The sequence below is a fragment of the Crocodylus siamensis genome, chromosome 3 (assembly GCF_052110815.1).
Source record: "Crocodylus siamensis isolate JL-2025a chromosome 3, ASM5211081v1, whole genome shotgun sequence".
Lineage (NCBI taxonomy): Eukaryota > Metazoa > Chordata > Crocodylia > Crocodylidae > Crocodylus > Crocodylus siamensis.
In genome coordinates, this window is record NC_143397.1 from 65372927 (window position 1) to 65396294 (window position 23368).

The 23368-nt window shown below is 41.6% G+C and overlaps 2 protein-coding genes across 10 annotated transcripts in view; both read left to right on the forward strand.

The window, feature by feature from the left end:
• The window catches only part of DMXL1 (Dmx like 1), a 136774-nt gene extending 123056 nt beyond the window's left edge, over positions 1 to 13718 (forward strand). For 4 of the 8 annotated variants that reach the window (XM_090038425.1, XM_090038428.1, XM_090038429.1 and 1 more), the window contains 8 exons: positions 944 to 994; positions 1297 to 1357; positions 2012 to 2139; positions 3020 to 3112; positions 3622 to 3713; positions 5375 to 5427; positions 10227 to 10444; positions 10867 to 13718. In XM_090038425.1, coding sequence (XP_089894551.1) covers positions 944 to 994; positions 1297 to 1357; positions 2012 to 2139; positions 3020 to 3112; positions 3622 to 3713; positions 5375 to 5427; positions 10227 to 10444; positions 10867 to 11091 — 921 coding nt within the window. In that variant the 3' untranslated portion in view covers positions 11092 to 13718. The remainder of the gene's footprint in view (positions 1 to 943; positions 995 to 1296; positions 1358 to 2011; positions 2140 to 3019; positions 3113 to 3621; positions 3714 to 5374; positions 5428 to 10226; positions 10445 to 10866) is intronic. The other 4 variants (XM_090038426.1, XM_090038427.1, XM_090038430.1 and 1 more) reach the window with 1 other exon arrangement.
• An 8988-nt stretch (positions 13719 to 22706) lies between these two features.
• Positions 22707 to 23368, forward strand: part of TNFAIP8 (TNF alpha induced protein 8) — a 101656-nt gene continuing 100994 nt past the window's right edge. Inside the window, exon 1 of one of the 2 annotated variants that reach the window (XM_090038436.1) lies at positions 22707 to 22827. In XM_090038436.1, the coding sequence (XP_089894562.1) occupies position 22827 (1 nt within the window). In that variant the 5' untranslated portion in view covers positions 22707 to 22826. The remainder of the gene's footprint in view (positions 22828 to 23368) is intronic. The other variant, XM_090038438.1, reaches the window with a different exon arrangement.

Sequence of the window (23368 nt, forward strand, 5' to 3'; positions counted from 1 at the left end):
ATTATTTTTGTTCTAAGGAATAAGTAATGACAGGGTATTCTACAGAGTTACGAAAGAAGGTTTGAAAAATTTCCCCATGTTGACTCTTGATAGTGTATGTAGAATTAGTAACTCATCCTGATGGCTGCAGATGTCTAAGCAGCAAACTTTCTACAGAACTTAATCTGTCTCGCTCTCAGAAAGCATTCTGGTTAGAAAGATAATATTCAGAATATAAATTAATGGACTCTCGTTTCTTTAGCACACAAGTAGACAGTTGTGTCTGTTGTGCTTAGCAATTAATGGCAGTACAGTGTAGTTAACAAGGCACTGAGGAGCAGCCTTGTTGAGACTTCTTCACAAACAGCAGGACAGCTCTGGACAGTAAATATGTAAAAAAAAAAAAAAAAAAAAAAAAAAAAAAATGGAGCCTTAGATTTGACATCTCTTACTAATCAGAATGTGTTAATTGGTGGATCCTGTGTTCCCTTTTTCCTTAAGAGGGTAGTATGGTGAAACTGAGCTTCTAACCAGGGTGCTCTTCTTGGACTTGACTTGGTCATGGTCTGCTTCCCCACTTGGACATATTTCTGGCTAGTGCCTGGTAATATTTTTCAAGCCATAGGTACATATTATCCCTGTGACGACTTAGTATTTTAGCAGTGTACTTCAGGGGAGCCTTTGGGATTTAGAATAAAGCCACTATTGCAAATCTGTGGGATTTTTACTTCTGAATTCAGTAGCTGCTTTTGAACATCTTTGGCTTTTTGGGAGTAAGCTATATTACTAATTTACTAGTGGATGGCCATAAACCATGCTAATTCTTTCTCAGCCAATGATTATAAATTAGATAGAAATAAAAAAAAAAATATTCCCTCCTATTTATTTTTGTTAAAGCTTCTGTTTACCTCTCTTTTACATGCTTCTGCTTCTGCCTCTCTTTTGCTTATCTTACAATATTCAGGAATATTCCAATAAATTTAATGGAATCAGAAAGGAATTGGCAAGAAAAGAGGTAAGATTGCAGTCTAAGGAGCGTTTATACCTAGAGCCGTAAATCTATGAAGCAAAAAGCTTTACATGTATCTGGGTTAATACAAATTTTGTAATATTTTAAATATATGCCAGTCTTGGGAGAAACTTCAGCTTCCATTGACTTAAATGACTATTTCTAAAAAAAAAAAAAAAAAAAAAGATTCCTTTTGCTTTCAATAGGAATTTCTAAAGAGAAGCGTATTTCCCATCACTAATTACTATAGTCCAGTAAGTGTTTTGTTAGTTATATAATTCAACTATCTGATTATCTGTCTTGAACAGATGCTCAAGAAGGCTGTTAATAATGTCAGAAGAATGGCTTCCCACCCAACTCTACCATATTGTAAGTTTACTGTATTAACCAGCACTGTCTTAAAAATACTTGTACTGTACTTGTTATACATGTGTACATTGTATGAATTACTAATTTATACAAGCACAGCAGCATATTTTAAACCTTTTAGAAGAGACGTATACCATGGGTATGGTAAAATAATCCCTTAAAGGAGGAAGGGCTGGCTTTTGGAAACTAATTCTACCTAAACCAAATTAGGACCTGATTTCTGCTTTTAGAATAAAATTTTTAAAAAGAAGAAAAATGGAGGCGGGGTGTAATGCTGATGCCACCTACTCAATAGTTTTGTTTTGCTATGACTTGACCATTTAAACAATTCTAAGAGGCGGTAATGAGGAGGTGTGTTGACAGTGGAATTTAATTAGACTTGAATACTGGGGACTGAAGTACCATTAATTAAGCATTACTGTGCTGCTGCTAAAAGTCTGTCAGACAAGGTTCTTTGGGTAGATGTGATATCTTTGATTAGACCAGCTAAATATTTGGAAATAAGATTGTTCTTTGAGTGCTTTGCAAGCTTGTTTTTCCCCTCTTGAGGCCTATGGTGACTCATTCTTTTCCTGAATGAAGCTTGCATTTTTTTTGTTCAACTAGTACAGCATTTATCAAAAAGGTTATTTAAATAACTTCTTCCTATTACAGACCTGACAGGTGCTCAGGATGGTAGTGTGAGAATGTTTGAATGGGGCCATGCACAACAAATTACATGTTTCCGCTCTGGTGGCAATTCAAGGGTAACACGGATGAGATTTAATCATCAGGGAAATAAGGTAATGTACAAAATTACTCTCTACTCACTTTATGCATTATCATTTGATAGTCCCTGTGTTCCCCTTGTAAATCCAGAAGAGCTCTTCTGTGTTGGTTCGCTGTTTATAATTATAACAATATTATAGTGTTGTGAATGGGATAGCATGACTCTTTTGAAAGGCTTTCCTTCTCTGCTGAATATTTGCCTTTCAGACATTTAAAAAATGAATGCCAACAGCATAGCTGAAGTGTAAGTTAAAACAGATTTTCTGAAACCCTTTGCTTGTGGAGAATTAGAACTTTTTGGTAGGAACAGTATCTACGTGAAAATTCAGACTAGTAAAACTAAATGCAAGTTTTATGTACCAGTGTATATTTGGAGGTAGGTACTTGTGTATTAAGAATATCAGACTATTTAAAATACCTGTAATTGGGCACTGCTGTTCCAAACCAGTGTTCTTGGAGGGCTGCTGATTTAGTAATAGCCTTTATTAAATCTAAGAATAGTTAAAACCCAAAAAACAACCCCCTTCCCCCAAACAAAACAAACAAAAAAACCCTGCTAAATACCAGAAAGCATCAAAACATCCATTTTCCTTAAGTTTTTAGCCATTCCTTCTCTCTGTAATGGCCAGCTGCAGAACTAATATGTACACTGAAATTTCACTATTACTAGGACAGTAGTACAGTAAGCTGGTAAATTGCTCTGAAGCCATATGGTATTGGGAAGTGGTCTTGGAGCAGTTACTTTCCAGAATTAGATTAGGCACACAGTTATTAGTGCATTAAGAGAAATGAAAATGATGGTAATATAATTTGTATGTTATTATATTTAAGATAAAAGATAAAGTTTTATGTATTGATATATTGCACTATTTGGGTATAAATTTCTCTCCTCAGTTTGGGATTGTTGATGCTGATGGATATATAAGTTTATACCAGACAAACTGGAAGTGTTGTCCACATACTGGAATCACCCCCAAACCATATTTGGTAAGCTATAAAATAAACATCGTTCTATAAACTTGCTTTGTACTGTCTGGTTTGTTTGCTTGTTACTTCAGAATAGTTAAAATCTACTAGGATTCTTTAGTAGTTTAAAACCCTACTGCTAGCTTGTCTTTGAAATTTAAATAATAATTGCTATTACCGTAATACCTACAAACTGCACTTGAAAGATAATTAATTTTCCTATGTCTTAATTAGGAGAGAGGAAGAAAGATATTAGATATAAAATATTTAGCCACTTTAAGTGCTTTGCAAAAGGAGTGTGATGGGAGAAAGCAGACATTTTTATTTGCAGTTTTTACTACATTTTGGGAAGGAATTTAAAGTCAGTTTACAATCATTGGAATAAATATAGTGCATCTTGAGCTTTACATTCTTTAACTTTGCTGATTTGAATACAACAGGTAGCGTATATTCTTTTTATTCAGGTGCCGTATTAATACTACAACAGTCTTTGTGGCATACTTACTAACTGTGTACTGTAATTTTTTCAGACATGGCAGTGTCATAACAAAACCGCCAATGATTTTGTTTTCATCAGTTCCTCTTCTTTGATAGCCACAGCTGGACAGTCTACTGACAACAGGTAAAAAAACTCACTTAACTAAACTTGAATGATGAGCACACACCAAGTAGTATTTATTTTATGCTTCCCTGTAGGATATTGTTTGGGATCCAGGTTATCTTCTTGTGAAAATAAAATCTCTGCAATTGAGGTTGTCAGTACCAGCTGACAGAAGTCAAAGCAGCACTTTAGTGACTAATCAGCAGGGATCCTAGTTTTCAGTTTCCAACAGAGAAAACCACAGATTTTACCATTTTATCAGAGAAAATGTGGATTTTCCCTTTAAGAAGAGGAACCCCCGGATTTCCTCCATTTTGCAAAGAGCTCTGTAGGCTTGCTGAATTCCAGCCTGCAAGAGCTGTTTAGAAAAGGGGTGGGAAATCCCCAACCCTGCCCAGAGGGGGAGGGGAGGGGCCCAATGCTCACACTTACTGGAGACTGCTTCAGGCTCACTCTTCTTGCTGGAGGTAAGTGGGGCTTGGGGGTTGTGGGGCGGGAAGCTGACTGAGGGAGCAGTGGGGGTTTGCAGCCAGCCGGCATTTCAGCTGGGAGGAGGAAGGGTGGGGTTTGCAGCCTCCCCACTCCTAACCAGAGTGCCCAGCTAGCTGCAAACCCGTTTCCTGCCCACACACACACACACACTCTCTCTCTCTCTCTCACACACACACACACACACACACACACACTCTCTCTCTCTCTCTCTCTCTCTCTTTTCTTCAACCCCATCCAAATTGGGCACTCTGGCCAGGAGTGCAGCTGACAGGGCATTCCAGCCAGGAGTGGAGAAGCTGCAACCCCACCTACTGCCCTCCCAGCTGGAGTGCCCAGCTGGCTGCAAACGCTTGGGGCAGGGGCTGTGGGTGGGAGGCAGGGGAAGTGAAGGACACCAACAGGGTTGTGTGGGGCATTTAATTTTAACCACAGATTTTGGGATTTTTATCACAGTTTGCAATTTTGCAGTTTTCGTCAGAGAATTTGTGATTTTTTTTTTTTTATCACGGAAAACGAGGATCCCTGCCAATCAGTTAAGCTTCATACGAGCCATGTTAAACCAATTAGTTTGTAAGGTGCCACCCTGCACTGCCTCTTGCCTGACTTCAGACTAAAACCTCTAACTTTCTCTCATTACCAGCTGGGGATATGATAGTAGCAGAGTGAAACCCTGCCTACGTCCCTTCTTCTCCCCAGTATAAATCATTTTTTGTAAGATTAAAATCTTTTGTGTCCATGGCTGTACCCTCCCAAATGTTGAAACAAGGTTTGAAACAAGCCCAGCAGAGGCATGCAGCTGGGCATGCAGTTAGTTACCATGAATCATGCACAAGAACAAAGATGCAGTGCAATGTTCATGTATTTGAACTGTGTATGTATGTTGTGTATGTTTATATTTTTAATGAATATCTATGCATGAAGTGCCAAATGAGTGATTATTTACTTGGAATCTTCCCTTTCACCCTTACGCATGTAATTCTTTACATTAGGCACGTTAAACAGGTGCGAGAATGGCTTCATAAGAGTAATTTGGGCTTTATCAACCTTAACATTATCTTTTCTGTTTTATACTGAATTTAAGTAGAATTAAATGCATATAAGCTGAGCAACCTCAAGTGTATAAAAATAAATAATTCTCTCTGACTTCTGAGTCGAGTGAAATAATACTTTCTCTTTTACCCCTTTTACAGAAATACATGTTTGTGGGATACGTTGGTTGGTCCTGCAAATAGTTTAGTGCACGGTAAGCAAAAACACTCTAACAAAATTGATCAGTTACAGTAAGAAAGGATAATTTAAAAATTTTAAGATGTTTCTGAATTGTTTTTCTTATAAGTTGAACAAATCACATGGATGGCATCAGTTATAAATGTATTTGTAAAGTGTCTTTTACCTTAGCCTTTCTCCATACTACCTTGGAAATTTATTTATTTTAAAAATTGGATTAGAAGTTTAGCTGATGTAAATAATAGCTTCATTGACTTCAGTAGAGCTATTTCAATTTACATTGTTTGAGGATCTGCCCCTCTGCAGGTACAATTTACATTACAACTCGCCAGTGGAGAGTATCCATCTACAGTACCCTTCTTTTATTTTAAAATAGATTGAGCACCTCCCTACGTACGTGTATAATATAGCTACTGAAGTAAAGGCTGCATGTTATGCCACACTTGGGCTAGGGACAGACATTCAAAAAGCCTGACCTTAAATTGATTCAATCTTTGCAGGTTAGTCTAATCTGCAGGGATTGAACTGATTTGCAAGTGGATAGCCATTCCCTTTTCAATCTAGAAATGCAGCTACATGCCTGCAGTGGCTCAGGCCAGAACCCCAGAGGTGCTAAAGCAGCCCTTCCTTCTCTTCCACAGGGAAGCTGAGCTGGCAGGGTGGGGAGGAGGGCATGGCCAGGGCCGTGGCAGACCTGAGTATGACTGAGGAGGGGTTTAAATCCCTACCTTGGCCTGCAGGGTTGGCCAGATGGGGGCATGGCCAGACCTCCAAGGCAGCAGGGGGAGGAGGATGAGGATGGGGAGAGCTCTGCCTGCCACAGCAGCTCCCTGACCGCGGGGAGCAATCCAAGCACACAGCTCCACTGCACAACCCCAGAGGAGAACTCTTTCTCCCCACTTCCCCCCCATTTCTCCTCCCTCTCCCCCACTGCCACAGGGTGGGGGGGGTGTTCTGTTCAGTGCTTCCTGGCCCCAGAGGGGGACTTTTCACCCTTGTCTGTCCCCCACCCCCCACTGCAGGGTGGGGAGGGAGGCTCTATGATGTGCTGCCTGGCCCAGCCCAGCCTGAGTGCAGGGGAGTAGCTGTCACTGAGCTGCAGCCACTGAGGATGCCTGTGCCTGTGCAGCCTGGGCCAGCCCTGCTCAGCCGCATCCAAGGCAACTGCATGGCTGGGCAGGCTCACAGGGACAGGGCCCTCCCCAGCGGCTACAGTTAAGTAATGGGGAAGTTGAGCCCTCTCAGTGAGAGCAGCCTGGCCTGGTTTGCATGGGTGGTGGCTGGCCAGGCAGTGGGCTACCTGGGCCGGCTCAGAGATGCCGCAGAGGCTCGTGGGTCCACAGCAAGCCCCTGTGGCAGGTAGCTGCTGGGTTCCGAGCCTGCTGGCACCTCCGAGCTGGCCTGGGTCGCATGCCACCCAGCCATCCACTGCCTGTGTGTACTGAGCCAGGCTGCTCTCACTGACAGGGCTTAGCTTCCTTGTCACTGAGCTGCAGCCCACTGGGGAGGACCCCACCTCTGTGGCTCAAGCCAGCTCCACTGTGTGGCTGCCTCGGCCTGGGCTGAGTGGGGCCGGCCTGGGCTGCAGGGGCAGGGCCATCCCCAGTGGCTGTGGCTCAGTGGCAGCCGCAGCCAGGCTGGGCAACACCACCACACAGAGGCTCCCTCGACATCTTACAGCAGCCTGGGGCAGAGGGGGAGGAAGAGGAAGGGGAAGAGTCCTCCTCCAGCACCACACAGAACCCCCCTCCCCACCCGCAGTGGCAGGTGATGGGGGATGAGGGAGTCTGCTCCCCCAGTGGTGGTGGGGGGCGGGGAATTAACCCCTTCACTTTCCCCTTAGCCTTAATGGAGCCTTGTTGGAATGGCTGAAGTCCCTGCCAGTGAGATGAGGGAGGGAGGTGGAAGATAAACTCCTCCCTCCTGGGCACCTTGACAGGCTGCTGCCCCTCCCCATCCCCTTGCTGCTCTAGCACTAGGGGTTTGGCCAGACGCCATCCCAGCATGGCCCTGATAAGGCGAAGGGAGCAGGATGGGGTGTAATTCCTCCCTCCATCCCTTCTGCCCTTGGAGACTATCCATCCCCCCTGCCTCCACCACTTGCCTGCAGACAGTCAGACCCCAGCTGTGTGGGGGGGGAAGGGGAAGGTGGGAAAAATTAACTCCCTCCTTGCCCAATTTGCCTTAATTGGGGACATGTCTGGCTACATCCCTGCCTCTGCTTGGGCTAGAGAGTGGGGGGGTGGGGTCCAGCCCTGCTTTCTGGAGCAGAGAGCACAGCCCAGTCCAGGGCTGCAGAGCATGCCGGGATGCTGGAGGACTCTGGTTTAACTTAAACCAGGAGGGGGTCTGGGACAGAAGTTCCATAAACCGGTTTGTGCCAAATCAGTTAAGTTGGATATTAAATTTGACCAGGTTTATCCTAAACTTGTTTGGTCATTTTAAAACTGGTTTCTGTGCACTGAACTTTTGTTCTGTTACAGGTTTAAATTGGTTTCTGATCACTTAAACCGGTTTATGTGCATCTTCTGTCCTTAGCCTTAGGGTATAGACAGATGTAACAATTGATGTTGAAAGATACAGCTCTACATTGATATGGTGCATCTAGTATATCTGCATGACTGTAGCCATGCAAGTGCAGTACAAATGCTCCACACTCCAACTTTAACCCTGTTACATTAAGGCTGCTTGCAGATGTTAAGAAACGAAATAAAACGGTGCTTTAAACTCAGTGCGCTCCCACGCTGAGTTCAGCACACGCCCAGAAGAGGCAACGTCTTATTTTGACCTGACTCGCCCAACATTTGTATAGATCAGGAGCTTTAATGGGGGGTTTTTGGCACTTTTATCTAATAGCTGATTTACTGTGCTTTAGACAAAAGTGCCAAAAAGCCCACTGAAGCACCCAATCTATTATAGATGCCACAGAGTCGGCTCAAAGCAATGTGCTGCTCCATCCAGTAAAGTGCAGGGGATGGCGTTGTTTTGTTTTTGTTTTGTTTTGTGTTTTTGTCTGTAAGAAGCCTTAGGGTTACAGTTAGGGTGACTTTTGCGAACTTCCATTCCCCAGGGTCATGCCAGGGTAATAGTCACATTATAATAGCTGATGCAGGCTACTGAACAGGAATTCCTCCTCCCCCCCTTTAAAACAGTTAAAATGCATCTGTTACATTTGTCTATACCCTTACTTGGGAATCTGGTGGCTTTACTCTTAATTAACTTAAACATAATGAATGTGATTAATTGTACCCTTACTAGAAGGTTACCTCCTTTTTAAGCAGTTGATTAAAAAGCAGTTGGTTAAGTAATCCAACTGCTTAGCTAAGACAGTGGAATCCTTTTAATTTTAAATAACTGTCAGTTACTTTAAAATATTTGCTATTGTGGGTGTCCAACTAAACACCCGAGTACATGATCCTTGCTGTTAGATCAAGTCTCTAGGGCTGGTCTGTGCTGGAAGATTACATCTTAGGGTCTGGCTACGCAACCAAATGCAGGTGTCATTGCAACATGTACAAATACACTGCTAGTTCTGATCTAGGATGGATACCTATAGCAGTAAAGATACGGTGCACTAGTTTCAGCATTAGCTATCAGCAAGAGTATGAGCTATTCAAATCCAGTACATCCCATCTTTTGTTGGTGTTAATCATTTTAGCTAGCTTAAATTATTGTTCATATTGCGGTAGATGGTACAATTCATAAAGCTGCTGATCCCTATATCTGTTGCTGTTGTACGTTCATTTGGCTTTATAAGTGCTTTAATTCTGAGGCATCACACAGGTGTCTTTTACTGTGATAATTTTCTAAGGCACATTGTTAGTCTATATAGTGATACAGAAATAGTGTTATAAGGTCCTACATATCTGTTTCTACATCAAATTTGCCAAGTGTGCAAATATACTTCATCCCACACTTAATATTCTGAAAGATGCCCATCTCCTTCTCTTGTTGTTTTATATATGTGTTCATCTCAGTACCAGTACAATAACTATGGCCTTTAAAAGGACTCTGTTTATTTGTGTGTGTTTATTTAGTTGGTGTTGGTGTTAATATTATATCATCAGTCATGTTTGTTATAGAAAAATGAAAATCCTATTTGCTAGAGGTCCAGGGTAAGACCACTGCTAAAATCACTACTCCAGGTTAATATATTATGTGCATGGCTTCCGATTCCAATATTTAGAGAATATTTCATTATTTAGGGAACTGCAAATAACGTGTACCATCAGAAATGTGTCAGGTTTCAGGTAATGTACAGCATCTGACTTCAGACTCAGCAGTGCAAAAGATGCTGAGCCTTAATTATGTCAACTAAAATCTGTCTTCTATTATAGTCCATATAATAAACTTGTTCTCACAAGTGAAGAACCAAAGGGATGTTCAAGTGAAAATTGACAGGCAACACGGATAAGAGAGAGAACTCATTGTCATAAAATATTGAGGCAAGGATCTTAGCAGAATTAGAGTAATGGTTAATATATCTTTTATGTGGAAAACATACATAGTATCTTGGTAAAACTTAAAAAGATTTGAGAGCATGAGGATTTTTCTCAGAATATAAAATAGCCCATATTTATAGGGATTTAGAAGAACTTTCCCTGTGGGTAAGCTATTACTTACTTGAATTCTTTAGGGCTTTTTGTACCTTCCATGGAAATGTATGGTATTTGCCACTATTACAGATAGGATAAGGAATTAGAGGACCAGTGATTTGATCCTCTGTGACACTGCATATATTTCTGTTGCTGCTGCTGCTTTACTCCGTTAGAGCTGAAGAAAAGGTTAACAGTTTCCTTTTGTTCTGGATTTCAGCTTTTGTGTGTCATGATAGTGGGGCAACTGTACTAGCATATGCTCCAAAACATCAGCTTTTATTATCAGGCGGCAGAAAAGGATTTACCTGTGTACTTGATCTTCGACAAAAGCAACAACGACAGCTTTTCCAGAGTCATGATTCTCCAATTAAAGCAATTGCGGTGGATCCTACAGAAGAATATTTTGTTACAGGATCTGCAGAGGGCAACATAAAGGTAATTTAATTTTACCTTTGTAGAGGGAAGTATAATTCCATTCTAGATATTTGGATGAATTCAAATTATTTTGCCAAATACTCAACCAGAATTTTGCTTTGGCAAGCCAAGTGGCTTATCTGTTATGTCTCAACTTCTGTCATCCTTTGTTCAACCTTAACTTTTTGCATTACCTCATTAGTGCTTAACTGGACAACCTTGATTTTTACCTTAATGTTGTCTTCGTATTCAAATAAGAAGTACTACTTTTAATATAAATAATTTGAAAAGGAAAGGAGGTGGTACACTGTTGCTGTCCGACAAAAAAAAATAATCAAGCCAAGTAGTCTGGTTTTTCATTAATAAATGAATATTATGAGTAAGTTTGGAGTACCTAAGCATTACTAACATAACAAAATTAATAACGTTATAACATTTTTCAGGTATGGAGTTTATCCACCTTTAATCTTCTCCATACATTTGTCAACGAGCATGCTCGACAGTCCATCTTCAGAAACATTGGGACAGGAGTCATGCAGATTGAAACTGGACCAGCAAATCACATATTCTCCTGTGGAGCTGATGGGACAGTAAAGATGAGAATCTTGCCTGATCGATTTAGCCCATTTAATGAAGTGTTAAAAAATGATGTGAAACTAATGCTGTAATGTTTTTGTCAATACTGTATATAACTTTTCAGAAAATATTTTCCATGGAAGTGGCCAACAAATGTAATGTACAATGATATCTGGTGCCACAAAAAATTGATTTTATGTTAATATTTATTTTCTGAAGCTTTAGTCCCTGATGCACTGATGCCTTAAAGATTAACAGGCTCCTTCAGACTTTGATTTATATTGCCTAAAGTAGAAACTATAAATGACTCTGTAAAATTATATATATATACACATACATATATATTTATAATATACTGAAGATGTTACTGAAGTGTTTCACTTTTTTCCTTTTGTGATAACCTCCGCTCAATGCCTTCAAGCACAATGTCTTCTCATACATGACACCAGTCTTCTCTGAAGCCAGGTCCAAAGGGAAGCCTTACATGTCCCTTTATTGTGGCAACCATAAAAGCTTCTCTAGATATTTCACTTTCACTTTAACTCCTAGTCAACTGGAGTAAGTATTTGCAACCTTTTTGACTGGGAATTCAACAAATCTGTTTGGGAAGAAAATACTCATGGTACACCAGGGACTAGCCACACAGAGGTGTTCATATGATGAGCCACTATCGCACTCCCAGTCCTGGAATCCAGGCTTCTTGCCCTGATCTTTCCTTTGACTTAGGGTAGAAGAAACTGAAGGATATTCTGTAATTTTTCTATGTTGTATCTTGAATCACTGCCATCAGGATGGCAGACTTATCTTTTTAAAAGTCTATTTTTAACCCTGAAACACTCCCTTTCAAAAATATTGTAAATATTATGTGGATATCTTCCTAATAAAAATATTTAAAGATGATGTGTGTGAAGCTTTCGTCTTGAACAAACTAACTATGTGAAGGTATTGATCAGAATAAGGAATTTAGATTTTTTTTCTTTAAAGTGTATTTATTTAAGCACCTGTAAAGAGAAAACAACTAAAAAAATTAATTTTTTTCCAGTGACTTTATTTTAACCCAAAGATACCAAATTTGTTTCCAGCACTTAACTTTTTGCCTAATTTTATTTTTTTTTAATAAGCAACAAAATACTTTACTGCTTCAGTTGTATAAAATGTACTCTAGATTTACATATGACATAAAACAATAAAGAATATATATATTGAAGTAAGAGGGTGTCTAGGCTTTATTTGCCAAATGTAAAATTGCATAAATGTTTGACCAAAATATTAAATGCACAAAGCCTTTTAAAACTTTTTTAAAAATAGCTAAAGCTATTTCTGTGACTATTTTGAGTTATGCTTTTTGTGATTTATTTAAAAATGTAGAAAGCTTGATAAATGCTTGATTTATAAATTGGGTATGAAGCTGACTCTGGTTACTTGAATGCAAACGGTGTAAGTTTTTGCTAAAAGGTATTTTGTGAAATAAATATGACAAAACTATTTAATGTAAAATAAACTCTCAGATTGAGGCCTATGGGCTTAAATAAAGCATAGAAATGAAGGGCTTACAAAATGAACTTTGTAATATTCTCAGGATACTTTTATCTTCAGAGTATAATTGTTTAACAAGATTTTGTAAATTGAATTACGATGATTTTAAATGTGTATTGAGCAAGTTGCAGTGCAAACATTAAGTCGAGGGTTTTTATGCACATGACCTGAACTTACAAATTTGTGCAATAAGAAAATGTGAATATTTTTGCCATGGATAGACCTGTGACAGCATTTCAAAAAAAAATAATACAGCTACTTCCATAATAATGTTTTTAATTTCTTCATCAATGTTCTGTTCCTGGATTGAGACCAAGTACAGTAAAAGACCAGAAAACTCACGGTCTAAAAATGGCACAGCTTTATTGACAACAGATCTGCTCAATGTGTGCATTGTATCTGCTTATTGGCTGCGTTTGTAATACTGCTTGTCATTAGTAAGGTAACAAAATTCAGGGGCTCACCCCTAACAAAATTTAGCTAAAATCCTATAATTTCTATAATTATATGCATTAATTTATGCACCCATTGAAGTCACTAAAATTACCATCATGCAACAGAAGCACTTCAGTATTTGCAAGATCATAACCTGTCTTTATTTTGCAGAACTCGTATTGATGTTCAAGCCATAATATAACTTGACTTTCCAATTCCCAGCTTGGTTTAATACACTGATAGTTGGGGAAAATCCTCATTTCACTTGGAAACTGAGCAGATTTGATATGTGGATGTCATCAAAATGTAAACCTCACTGTCATACTAGTCAATTTTCTAAGTAGAAAGTAGAACTGCACTTTAAACATTTACTTGGCAAATTTATGTGCTTATACCAGAAGAGCAATGTCGGGGAATAATTAAGTGGTGTTTATAGTTAACATAAGCTAATATTAAAATGATGTAAAATCATGATGTATTTACCACCCATCCGTAATCTTTAAAATAAATGATCATGCGGACTCAACCTTCTAGAACACCATTGTTGCTGCTACTTCATTTATCAGTTGTTTCCTGTTGTATAAGGTTTCTTGATATTTGACAGTTTTGATGAGTTAATTTTACTAATCTTACTTTTCTTGTGGTAGTAATGAAATATTTGTATGTTATCTTTTTCTTGTACCTGTGCCTTTTTAAAGGGACACTGTGAACTTAAAATCTAGTCAATAAAATGTGTAGTTATTCCAGATATTGCAGTTAACCTTGATGATCCACTCCCACACCATTTTGTTGCATTTTAACAACCATGTTCTGCTGTTTGTTCTCTCCCTGCTGCTTTGAGACCCAAGCAAATAGTGACATTAACTGAATGTTGTCCAAATTGGTTGATAGGAAGAATCAACTCAGGATGACTGAAGTAGTAGTTGCCCATCTTGTTCCAGTTTGAGTGTCCTTTCTGTACTCTACAAATACAAATAATTTGAGGAGCAAGTGACAAAAGTGGGTTTACATAACCAGTGATAGTTTACTTTTGATTCCTTGATAAAGAATATAAATAGATTTTCATTGAAAAGAATTAAAGGTTCTCACATGTATCCAAGATGGATTGTAGAAAATTTCTATTGGTAAAAGATCTGACCTGAATGGATACAGATTCTCTTCAGAGGTTAACTGAAATGATAATACGTTAGGACAGAAAGATACTTTGAATTGTAGAATAAAATTAAAATCCAGTTTTAGATATCTTTTATAAGGATATGCCTACTGCTTGAAAAAAAAGAATAGTCCCCAGTTGGGAAGAATGTACTCAAATCTGTTGGGTTTTTTGTTGGTATTATGACCTGCTGTTCCCTTAAGTATCAGTGTATGATGCCTATATAAAGTTTGTACAGTTTAGAATGGTTCTCTGAAAAGTGGTATTGTGGGATTTTTGTTCTTTGCTCATCTCAATTTCTGTATCAAATCTGTCTTTTGTACAAAAAAAAAAGTATAATAATCAGGACAACCTAATATGCAAGTCAGTCTTTTTTTTCCCTTGTCTGCAGATCAAATTCTGTCTTTGGGTACACCTAAGGAATCCCACATTAATTTAGTTGGGCTGGCAGATGTGCACATAAAATTAATTTAATTGGTGATGTGGAATCTCACTGTAACACTATAGCATAGACCCCCCCCAATTATGTATGTCTGTTCTTCTCGGAGCATTATTACCTTGTCTTTTGAGGGAAGGAGGATACAAATACAGCTGTTCAATTCAGTGAGTATCATTTTTTTTCCAAAGAAAAGTAGTAGTAAACATTCTTTGCATCTTATGCAACAGTGTTAGGAGCGGTTAAATATTTTTGATGGAAACTTTTATACAATTTCATTTTCCTTCAAAATGTTGTGGTTATTATGGGTATTACAATAGTACCCAGTTGCTTTGATCATGCATCCAGGACCCTGTTTTGCTGAACAGTGTCCACATGCAACAAAATGGTTCTCACTGTCAGTGACTAAGTAGAAAATTTGACTAAATTTTTTAAAAGTTTTATGTAGCTATAGATAAGTGTAACAGTAAACTTAACTTTCTTTAACCTAGGGTTTTAAAGATATGGACTGTGGGCGGAATCTGGCCCTATGGAACTCATCACCCAGTCCCTGGTGCTGCCCCTGGGTCCAAGTTTACCCAGATGGCATGTGCTGGACCAGCCCCACACATGGGGCCCACTCCAGGATCCACACAGTGTCTGCCCCAGCTGCTCTGGGATATGCACCACCTGTAACAGCTGGCCTATAACCTGTGCTGTATGCACAGTGCAGGGCCAGATGAGTTTGACACTCCTGCTTTAACCTATTACATACCAAGATTAGAACCCTGTAATTGTTTTTTCATTTGCAACCAAATCAAGTTTGTTTCCCTCGTATTTTCAGTTATGAATAAAGTGTCCGTCCCTGAACTGGACATGCCAAAAAGTGTCTCTGATTTGCTACAACTTAAGTAACAAAAATCAATTTAAGTTTAACTTTAGGAACTTGGAGCCAGTCTTCTATGTGGGGAAGTGATGAGCATAGTAACACCTCTTTTCCCTTAGTTGAGATACTAGTTGACTCTACCTATAAAGCCTGTCGCTTGAGTAAAAACAGTTTTCTTACTATGGGAAATGTGTACATAGTTCATTCTTCTTTCAAAGATGAATGAATCATAACAGTGCAATGTGCCTCTACACGTGGGAGAAAAACTAAAGCCTCCACCATTGCTTGCCAAACATTTCAACATTACTGGTGGGTGGATAATTTTTTAGTAAGCAATAACCTGAACAGGTGTTTGCACCACTGACTAGCAGATGGTTCTTAGGGATGGTTAAAGCACAATTAACCCTTAACTAGAACATGAAATACAAATGCAAACAACTCGTTGTCCTAAAATCAGAGTCTAATTTTAATAGTATAACAAGTATTATTTTAGCAGTTTCTATATTCAGAGAGAGAAAAACTCTTAGTACAATGACCTCACCCAATCCCAGATGTTACTTTGCTTCACATAAAAGACGGCCACTCAGTTCTTAAAGCAAAGGGTGTGTCATTGGCTGGGATGATCCAGACAGCTGTTGAAAGCTGGATTCATGATGTAAATGATGATGATGACATATTTTCTTGCTTCCCCTTGTATGCTTTTCTTTAACTTGACTCCTTGCTTTCAAATTGGTCTCTTTGCAGTCAGCCTATTGTCCATATTTTATCCTGTCAGCATATTCCTTTGTTCAACAGACCTATTACAAGCACACAAGCATGCCTTAATTTGGCCTTTTTCCAGTGTCTTCCTTTAAGCATTGTCCATTGGTCATCTTTATCACCTTTCATTAACATATGTAATCATTTCATCCTTCTGATTAGTACCCAGTTCAATTAATTTGAGCTAGTAATAAAACTATTACTGTCATGTTAGAAAAACTTCTCCCAGTGATAGAACAAGGAAAGAAACGTGAGCAAACTCAAGGCCATAAGCTGCTTGCAAGAAACAAAAGGCTGATGCTGCAAACACCAGCAAAATGAAAAGTTCAGATAACAATGAGTCTATACAGAACTTTAGGTTGAAATAAGTGAAAACTTTAAACAATACTATAATTCACTACTCTATAAACAGGTGCAACTTTAAAGCATAAAATATTAAAAGCTACACTAACAGTCCCCACCTATGCCATCACTGTGCTGAAGTTACCCTGGTAATGAAACTCGCCCCTGCTGCTCAAGGCATGTATGGGTTGCAGCCGTCAGCTGAGCTCTTCACACAGAGAGTGATCATTTCACCCCAGGCTTACCTGACATCCTGCTTATTACAGGAGCTTGTCATAATGTAATCCTTGCAGCTGCTGATCTTGATGGCATTCTAGTCTAAAATGTAGCTGTTTCATTTTCCAACACAAAATGAACACAGGCAATATAATTTGCACAAAAAGAAAAATAACAATAGGACGTAATATTAAATTAAAAAGTCCCAAAACAGTTGGACTCCATCCAATCAAAGTTTCCCACCAAGAATGCTGTCCAGCGTTCTGGACCTTTTCTAGTACCGTCAGTCCTTTTTTGTTGTTGCGTTTGATTTCAACAATGGGTTTTTTTTATTGTATTTTTTTAATAGATTGGAGTACAGTGTGTATATCAGGGTGAGACACAACTTGCTGCAAAAGTGGGAAATCTAATCCCATCTGCGCTGGAGTTGTACCCTGATATAGCCATGGTTTAGTTTGGATAGACTGAACAGTCCACCAGGGCACAAAATCCATAAAATCATAACCACTAACTGATGAAACATTACAAAAACATTGATTGACAGAAAACAATGAAATATAAAATTTTTGGTTAATCTAGGTATATTATTAACAACTTTAACAACATTAATAGTGGTATCTAAATTCCAAACAAAATGAAACAGACAAAACAATTGTAGCAGCTGAGCCATGGTTGAGATCGGGGTCACCAGAGATTTCTCTCTCACGACACCTGGGCCTCTGGGTCTGTTCACCACCTTCACCATTGGATCAAATTTTTACACTGGTTTCTGCAAAAGAAAATAAACTTTTTGAGGGAAATTCCTTGCAGTAAGATATTATTTATATTTACGGTGCTGACATGCAGAGTGGCAATATGCACAGTACTGCAATTTTTTAGGTATGTCTTTTATAAGTCTTCTATAAATTTTTTTTTTTTGCATATTACTGCAAAAACAAATTACTTTCCTTTACAAGGTTTTAACTGATATGTGAAACCATTTTCTCCAAAGACTATCTCCTCTCATTTTTCCTGGTAATTCAATTAGGTAAACAGTTGGACTTGCCTTGTCTACTGCATGTGCAGGTACTTTCCATTTAACATCCAGTCTGTGCTCTTTTATCGTCCCATTTTCGGTACATTACCTGGTCACTGTGTTCCATTCTGTCAGATCTTTGTTAGGCCTGAATCTCTTGTCCATTTTTTTGACATTTAGGCCTTATTTTTGGGTCAGCCTGACATATATATATCATTGATGTGCTGTATTAAAGCCTGTACCCATTGCTCTGTTACAACTAGAGGGACTAGGTTATCAGGTAAGTCTGTATTGATCCACCACTGCTGTGGCAGTTGTATTTGTCTGCCTGTCATGACAGAAAAGGATGCAAATCCATGAGCTGCTGGAGCTGCTCAAAGTGCCATCAAAAATACTGGTAGCTTTTCATACCAATCCTTTCCATCGAATTTTACCATTTTAGCCAACAATTCCTTTAATGTTTTGTTGGTTCTTTCTACTTGATCTGAGCTCTGAGGGTGCCCCAGCACTATGAAACCTCTGTTTAATTCCTAGTGTGGAACATAGTTTTTTCATAACTTCTGCAACAAAATGAGGTCCCTGATCCAAATCTATTTCTTTAGGTCATGGAAGGGCAATTGTTTTGGGTGGAGGGCCACTTACTGAGTTATGGCAAGCCTTAGAGGGCTGCATGACAGGCAGCCCAAGGAAGATTAATATTAATTTTCTAATTTTTTTAGGGGCCCTGCGGGCCAGATAGAATGGTTAGCAAGCCACATCTGGCCCGTGTGCCGCATTTTGCCCACTCCTGCTTTAGGTACTCCCCAGCATGAAAAAACAATGTTGAACAATTGCTTTGCAATTATGTTAGCAGTCTTACATCTAGTTGGAATGTCTTCAATCCATTTTGCAAAACGATTTATTACTACTAAGCAATACCTGTTTCCATTCTTAGTAGTAGACAGGGATCTGATGTAATTCACTTGTGTTCTTGACCAAGGCCCGTTAATTCTCTGATGCCTCAGCTGTACTTTTCTTTTACTAGAATCAGCATTGACCATAGCTCAGGGCAAACAATTGTTTACCCATTGCTTAATATCTTGCCTTACAGAGGGCCACCATTCTGTTTGAGAGACTATCCCCATGCTCTTTTTCCACCCTAGGTGTCCTTTCTTATGTACAAACTGTATTAACTCATCTCTGACTTCTTGTGGAACTACCCACTGTCTAGCCTGAGTAGCTGGGTCAGTTCTCCAAATCACACCTTCCAGTTGTATCACGTTATTTCTGCCTAGAAAGCTTTTCAAGTTTTTGTCATTTTCCTGCAATTGTTTTAAATCACCTAGGCTCACCCCATCTGATTTTCTTTGAGCTTACCAAGTAAGCACTGCCAGCTGCTGGCATTGCTTTCCCTTTCTAGCTGCTGCTTTTGCCAGTGCATCTGCCTGATTATTACAGAATCTTTCCTTACTCTTTGTCTTCTGATGGCCTCTGACATGCTGGACTGCAGTCTTTCCTGATGTACTAATAATAAGCTGATACACCTGTTCTCCCATATATATCTGGTTCTTTGCCCAGATGGGCAACTATGTAGTCGGTGCTCTACAAGTCCAATCTGAATCTGTAAAAATAGCCACATTTTGTTCTAATGGCTCAACCTCAACATGGCCTTAACAGCCTACACCTCTGCTGCTTGTACAGAATGAGGAGTCACTTGTTGCTGAAACAATTCCTCATCTTGCACCCTAATTCCTGCACACCCAGTGTATGGTTTTCCCTCTATGTAGTAACTTGATCCATCCACAAACCAAATGCTCCAGTTCTCTGATTCTACCTTTTCTAAAGTTAAGCCTGTTTGAACTGTCCGTTTTAGCCTTTGATACTCTGGCAAAGGGCATTCATGCTCTTCCCCTTGTACCACTAATCCATATGCTACAGTTGATATTGTCTGCTGTCATTCAAAACCAACATCACAATTCATAAGAGCTAGAGTCTACTGAGCCAATCTGGGACTTGAAACATGTCTTCTTTTAATTTTCTCAGATATAATATACTTTAGAGGGGAATGGGCTGTTTGGACTATTACTCTTACCCCTTCTACAATATATTCCCACTTTCTCAATGCCCAAATTAATGCCAAACACTCCTTTTTACAGGGATTAAAGTTCTGTTCAGGTCCTGCAAGAGTTCTTGAAGCATAACCCACTGGTCTTTGATCTTTTCCTTTCCCCTGCAGTAGGGTAGCACCAATAGCTCTCTCGGTAGTTGCCAGCTGCAAGGCAAAGGGTTTTGTCTCATCTGGGTAAGCCAGTGCAGGAGCATGTACCAGATCCCTTTTTAACTGAATTAAAGCTGCTTGTTGCTCTGGGCCCCATTCCCACTGTTGCCCTTTTTTTAGTAACTTAACTAGAGCTTGACTTTTCCCAGCAAACATGGAAATAAAGTCCCATGAGAAATGTAATGTTCCCAACAATGCCTGCAGGCATGGTAAGTCTGTTGGAGCTGGCAATTTGCCTATCAGCGTTACTTGCTGCCTCTCTGGAGTTCTCCCATTCTGTTCCAATGTGACTTCTAGGTACTTCACCTCCTTGACTAGCAACTGCACCTTAGCTCTATTACCCTTGAATCGTGTTTTCTCAATCACCTGTAACACTTTCATAGATTTCATAGACATTAGGGCTGGAAGGGACCTCAGAAGATCATCAAGTCCAGCCCCCTGCCCAAAGGGCAGGAAGTCAGCTGGGGTCATAGGATCCCAGCAAGATAAGCATCCAATTTACTCTTGAAGGTGTTTAATGTAGGCGCTTGAACCACTTCCAATGGCAGGCTGTTCCAGACCTTGGGGGCTTGGACAGTAAAGCCCTTGTCACTTTTGCTACTTGATCTTTATCATCGCCATATATCAGTATGTCATCTACATATGACGACACACAATTTTGACTATCTGGAAAAAGTTTGTCCCGTATCCTTACCATGTGTGCATGGCATATCGCTGAGGCATTGTGAAATCCCTTTTTCTTTTTTTTTTTTGTAACTACATTGCCAGGCTTTTGTGTACAGGTTTACCTCGCCAACCGCAGGGGTTAGGTTCTGGAAAGTTCCTGTGGTTTGCAAAACTGTGGTTGGTAAAACTAAATGCTTATGGAAAAAATGGGGTGAGGGACTTGAATAGTGTATAAAAATCATTTTTATTGACCTTTAATACACAGGGTGGTCAACCGGGCGTAGGTGTACCACTAGGGGTACTTAGGTTATAGAGGGTACGCGCTGGTGGGTAGGGATGGAGCGCCCAAGGCGAGGTGGCAGTGTCTCCCCCAGTGCATTTGCCTCTTACCTGGGAGATGGGGAGGGGGAGAAAGACGGGGATGGGGAGGGGAGGCAAGCAGGTCTGCTGTTCCCTGCTGCCCTGCTTCCGTGCCCCGCAAACTGGAACAGCAGGGAGCAGAGAAGCCACGTGGGGATCTCGCCTGCTGCTGCTCACCCTGCATTACCCTGGCAACGTACCTCCTGCACACCAGGCTGCACTGAGGGCAGCGGCATGGGGCTGTGCCCCTCAAACCAGCAGCAGGCACAGGAGGTGGGTTGCTGCAGGGTGAGCAGCAGCGGGCGAGTGTTAATAGACAAAGCAAAACAGTATTACCTTTGGTAGGAAGAGTGCAGCTCCTTGCCCACCAGTGAACTCTGTCAGGTTGTGTGTGGCGCCCATCACCCTCTCCCCAGTCCCTCAGCCATGTGCTGCTGCTGCTGCTGCTACATCCTACTGCCTGTGACAGTTGTCCCAAAGGTAAGCAGGGGTGCAGGGTCCCTTGGGCTGTTTGAGACTACTGCGCAGGGCCTGACATATGTTACATTTACACTATGTAAAATATGTGTCAGTAAAAATGTGTGGATGTTGATTAAAACAAAAACAAGCAACTTTCCTAGATCTACAATCCTTCTCCCCTTCCCTAGCTCCTGCAGTCCAGTCTGCAGTGGATCTATGGTTTTTCTGAAAAGAGGAAAAACAGCCCAGAGGCTGTGAAATGGGAGCTAGACTAGGAGCAGCTAGCAGACAGCCAAAGTGCCATAAAGTGCTCTGGAGTGAAGAATATTGAGCCCTTCGTCAACTGACTCCTGCAGCTGCCTGACGGGAAAGGCAGAAGGGACTGTACTGTGGGAGTGAAAACAGGACTTTAGGGCAGCTTCCCTGCTACAGGAGAAAAGGGTCATGTAGTGTATGAAAAACCATGGTTTGCTTACTGTGAAGGAGGGGAGATGTGTGCGCACACCTCAGAACGGGAAACTAGGCATAATGCTGGTTATGAAGCAGCTATACAAGTGCCATGGCTTGTGGCATGGCCCGTGCTTGTTGCTGGCATATACAAATACACACATACACATAGGTATACACCCTCAGGTATATGCCAGAGCGTGTGAGTGTCTGTGTGTGGCGCCGCATGCCAGCCGCAAGCGGGTCCGTGAGGGTGGCTGGAGCAGTGGTTCAGTCTTCACAGACTCGGCCCCCTCTTCGGAAAACGTCAGTTTTTAATTTGCACTTGCTGACTTGGATTGCGGAGCAGGCCCCGAGCCGTTGTCGCCCTGCCCGGCCCTTAGGCAGGGCCCGGCTGCGGTCAGCGCTGCGGTTTCCCAGTCGGATCCCCGCGCCCACCGGCCGAGCCGAGCCAGCCCGGGGCGCGACCCTCACAGCAGCGGGAGGTGCCCGCTCCGCTGGGGAAGTGCCGGGCATAACCCTCTGCCCGCACAGCCGGCGCTCGCTCTGTCCAACCCCGGGAGGGAGCGAGGCAGACCCCTCGCGTTTGTCCAGTCGCAGAGGCCCCGCCCCCTGGGGGAAGGCCCCGCCCTCCAGCGCCGTCGCTGCGCCCCCTTGCGCCACGCAGAATTCCCCCCTTCCCGCCTCTGGGCTTTGGCTCCGCCCCCTCGGCCGTGTAGCATTCCCCCCCTTACCCCACCCCTCGGTCCTGGCCCCGCCCCTTCAAGCTCTGGTCACGCCTCCTCCCCGCGCCGCGGGCGCTTCAGTCCGTTCCCCACGTTCCAACTGCTGTTCTCGCTGTCGCCCGCTCGAGACCTGCAGGGCCGCCGCCTCCTGCACGCAGTGAGTCCGGGCCCGGGAAGGCGGGTGGGGGAGACAGGGAGCTTCGCCGGGCTCTCCTGTACGGGGCTGCAGCCGCTCGGGGGCTCCGTGCCTCGCTGTCCGGAGCTGCCCCGGCTCGGGGCGGGCACTGGGGGCCGGCATGGGCCTGGGGCAGACAGGTACGTGCCCGCCGTTCCGAGCTCTTGGTGCTAAGTCCTGCTTGTGGCTGCCCCTGCTGCAGCCCTGCCAGGTCTTGTTGGATGGGAAGCTCCACGTGATCGTGTTTGCCGAAGAGCCAAAGAGCCCCCTAGCAGACGAGTAGGTCTCCGTCTTTTGATGTTGCTCCGTGCAAGTCGCCAGTGAGTGAGAACTGGGCAGTCGCAGTTGAAGCATTTCTTTATTTCGAGGCATGAGGCGGCAAGAAAGGGCTGACGGCAAACCCAAAACGTTGACTAAGACTCTCTGGGACTGACTCGGGTTTTGCGTGTGCTGCATTAATGAGCTGCCTCAAAAATGAGTGTCCGTTTTGAACACTTTTATTGTCGGTAGGTTGTACAAGGGC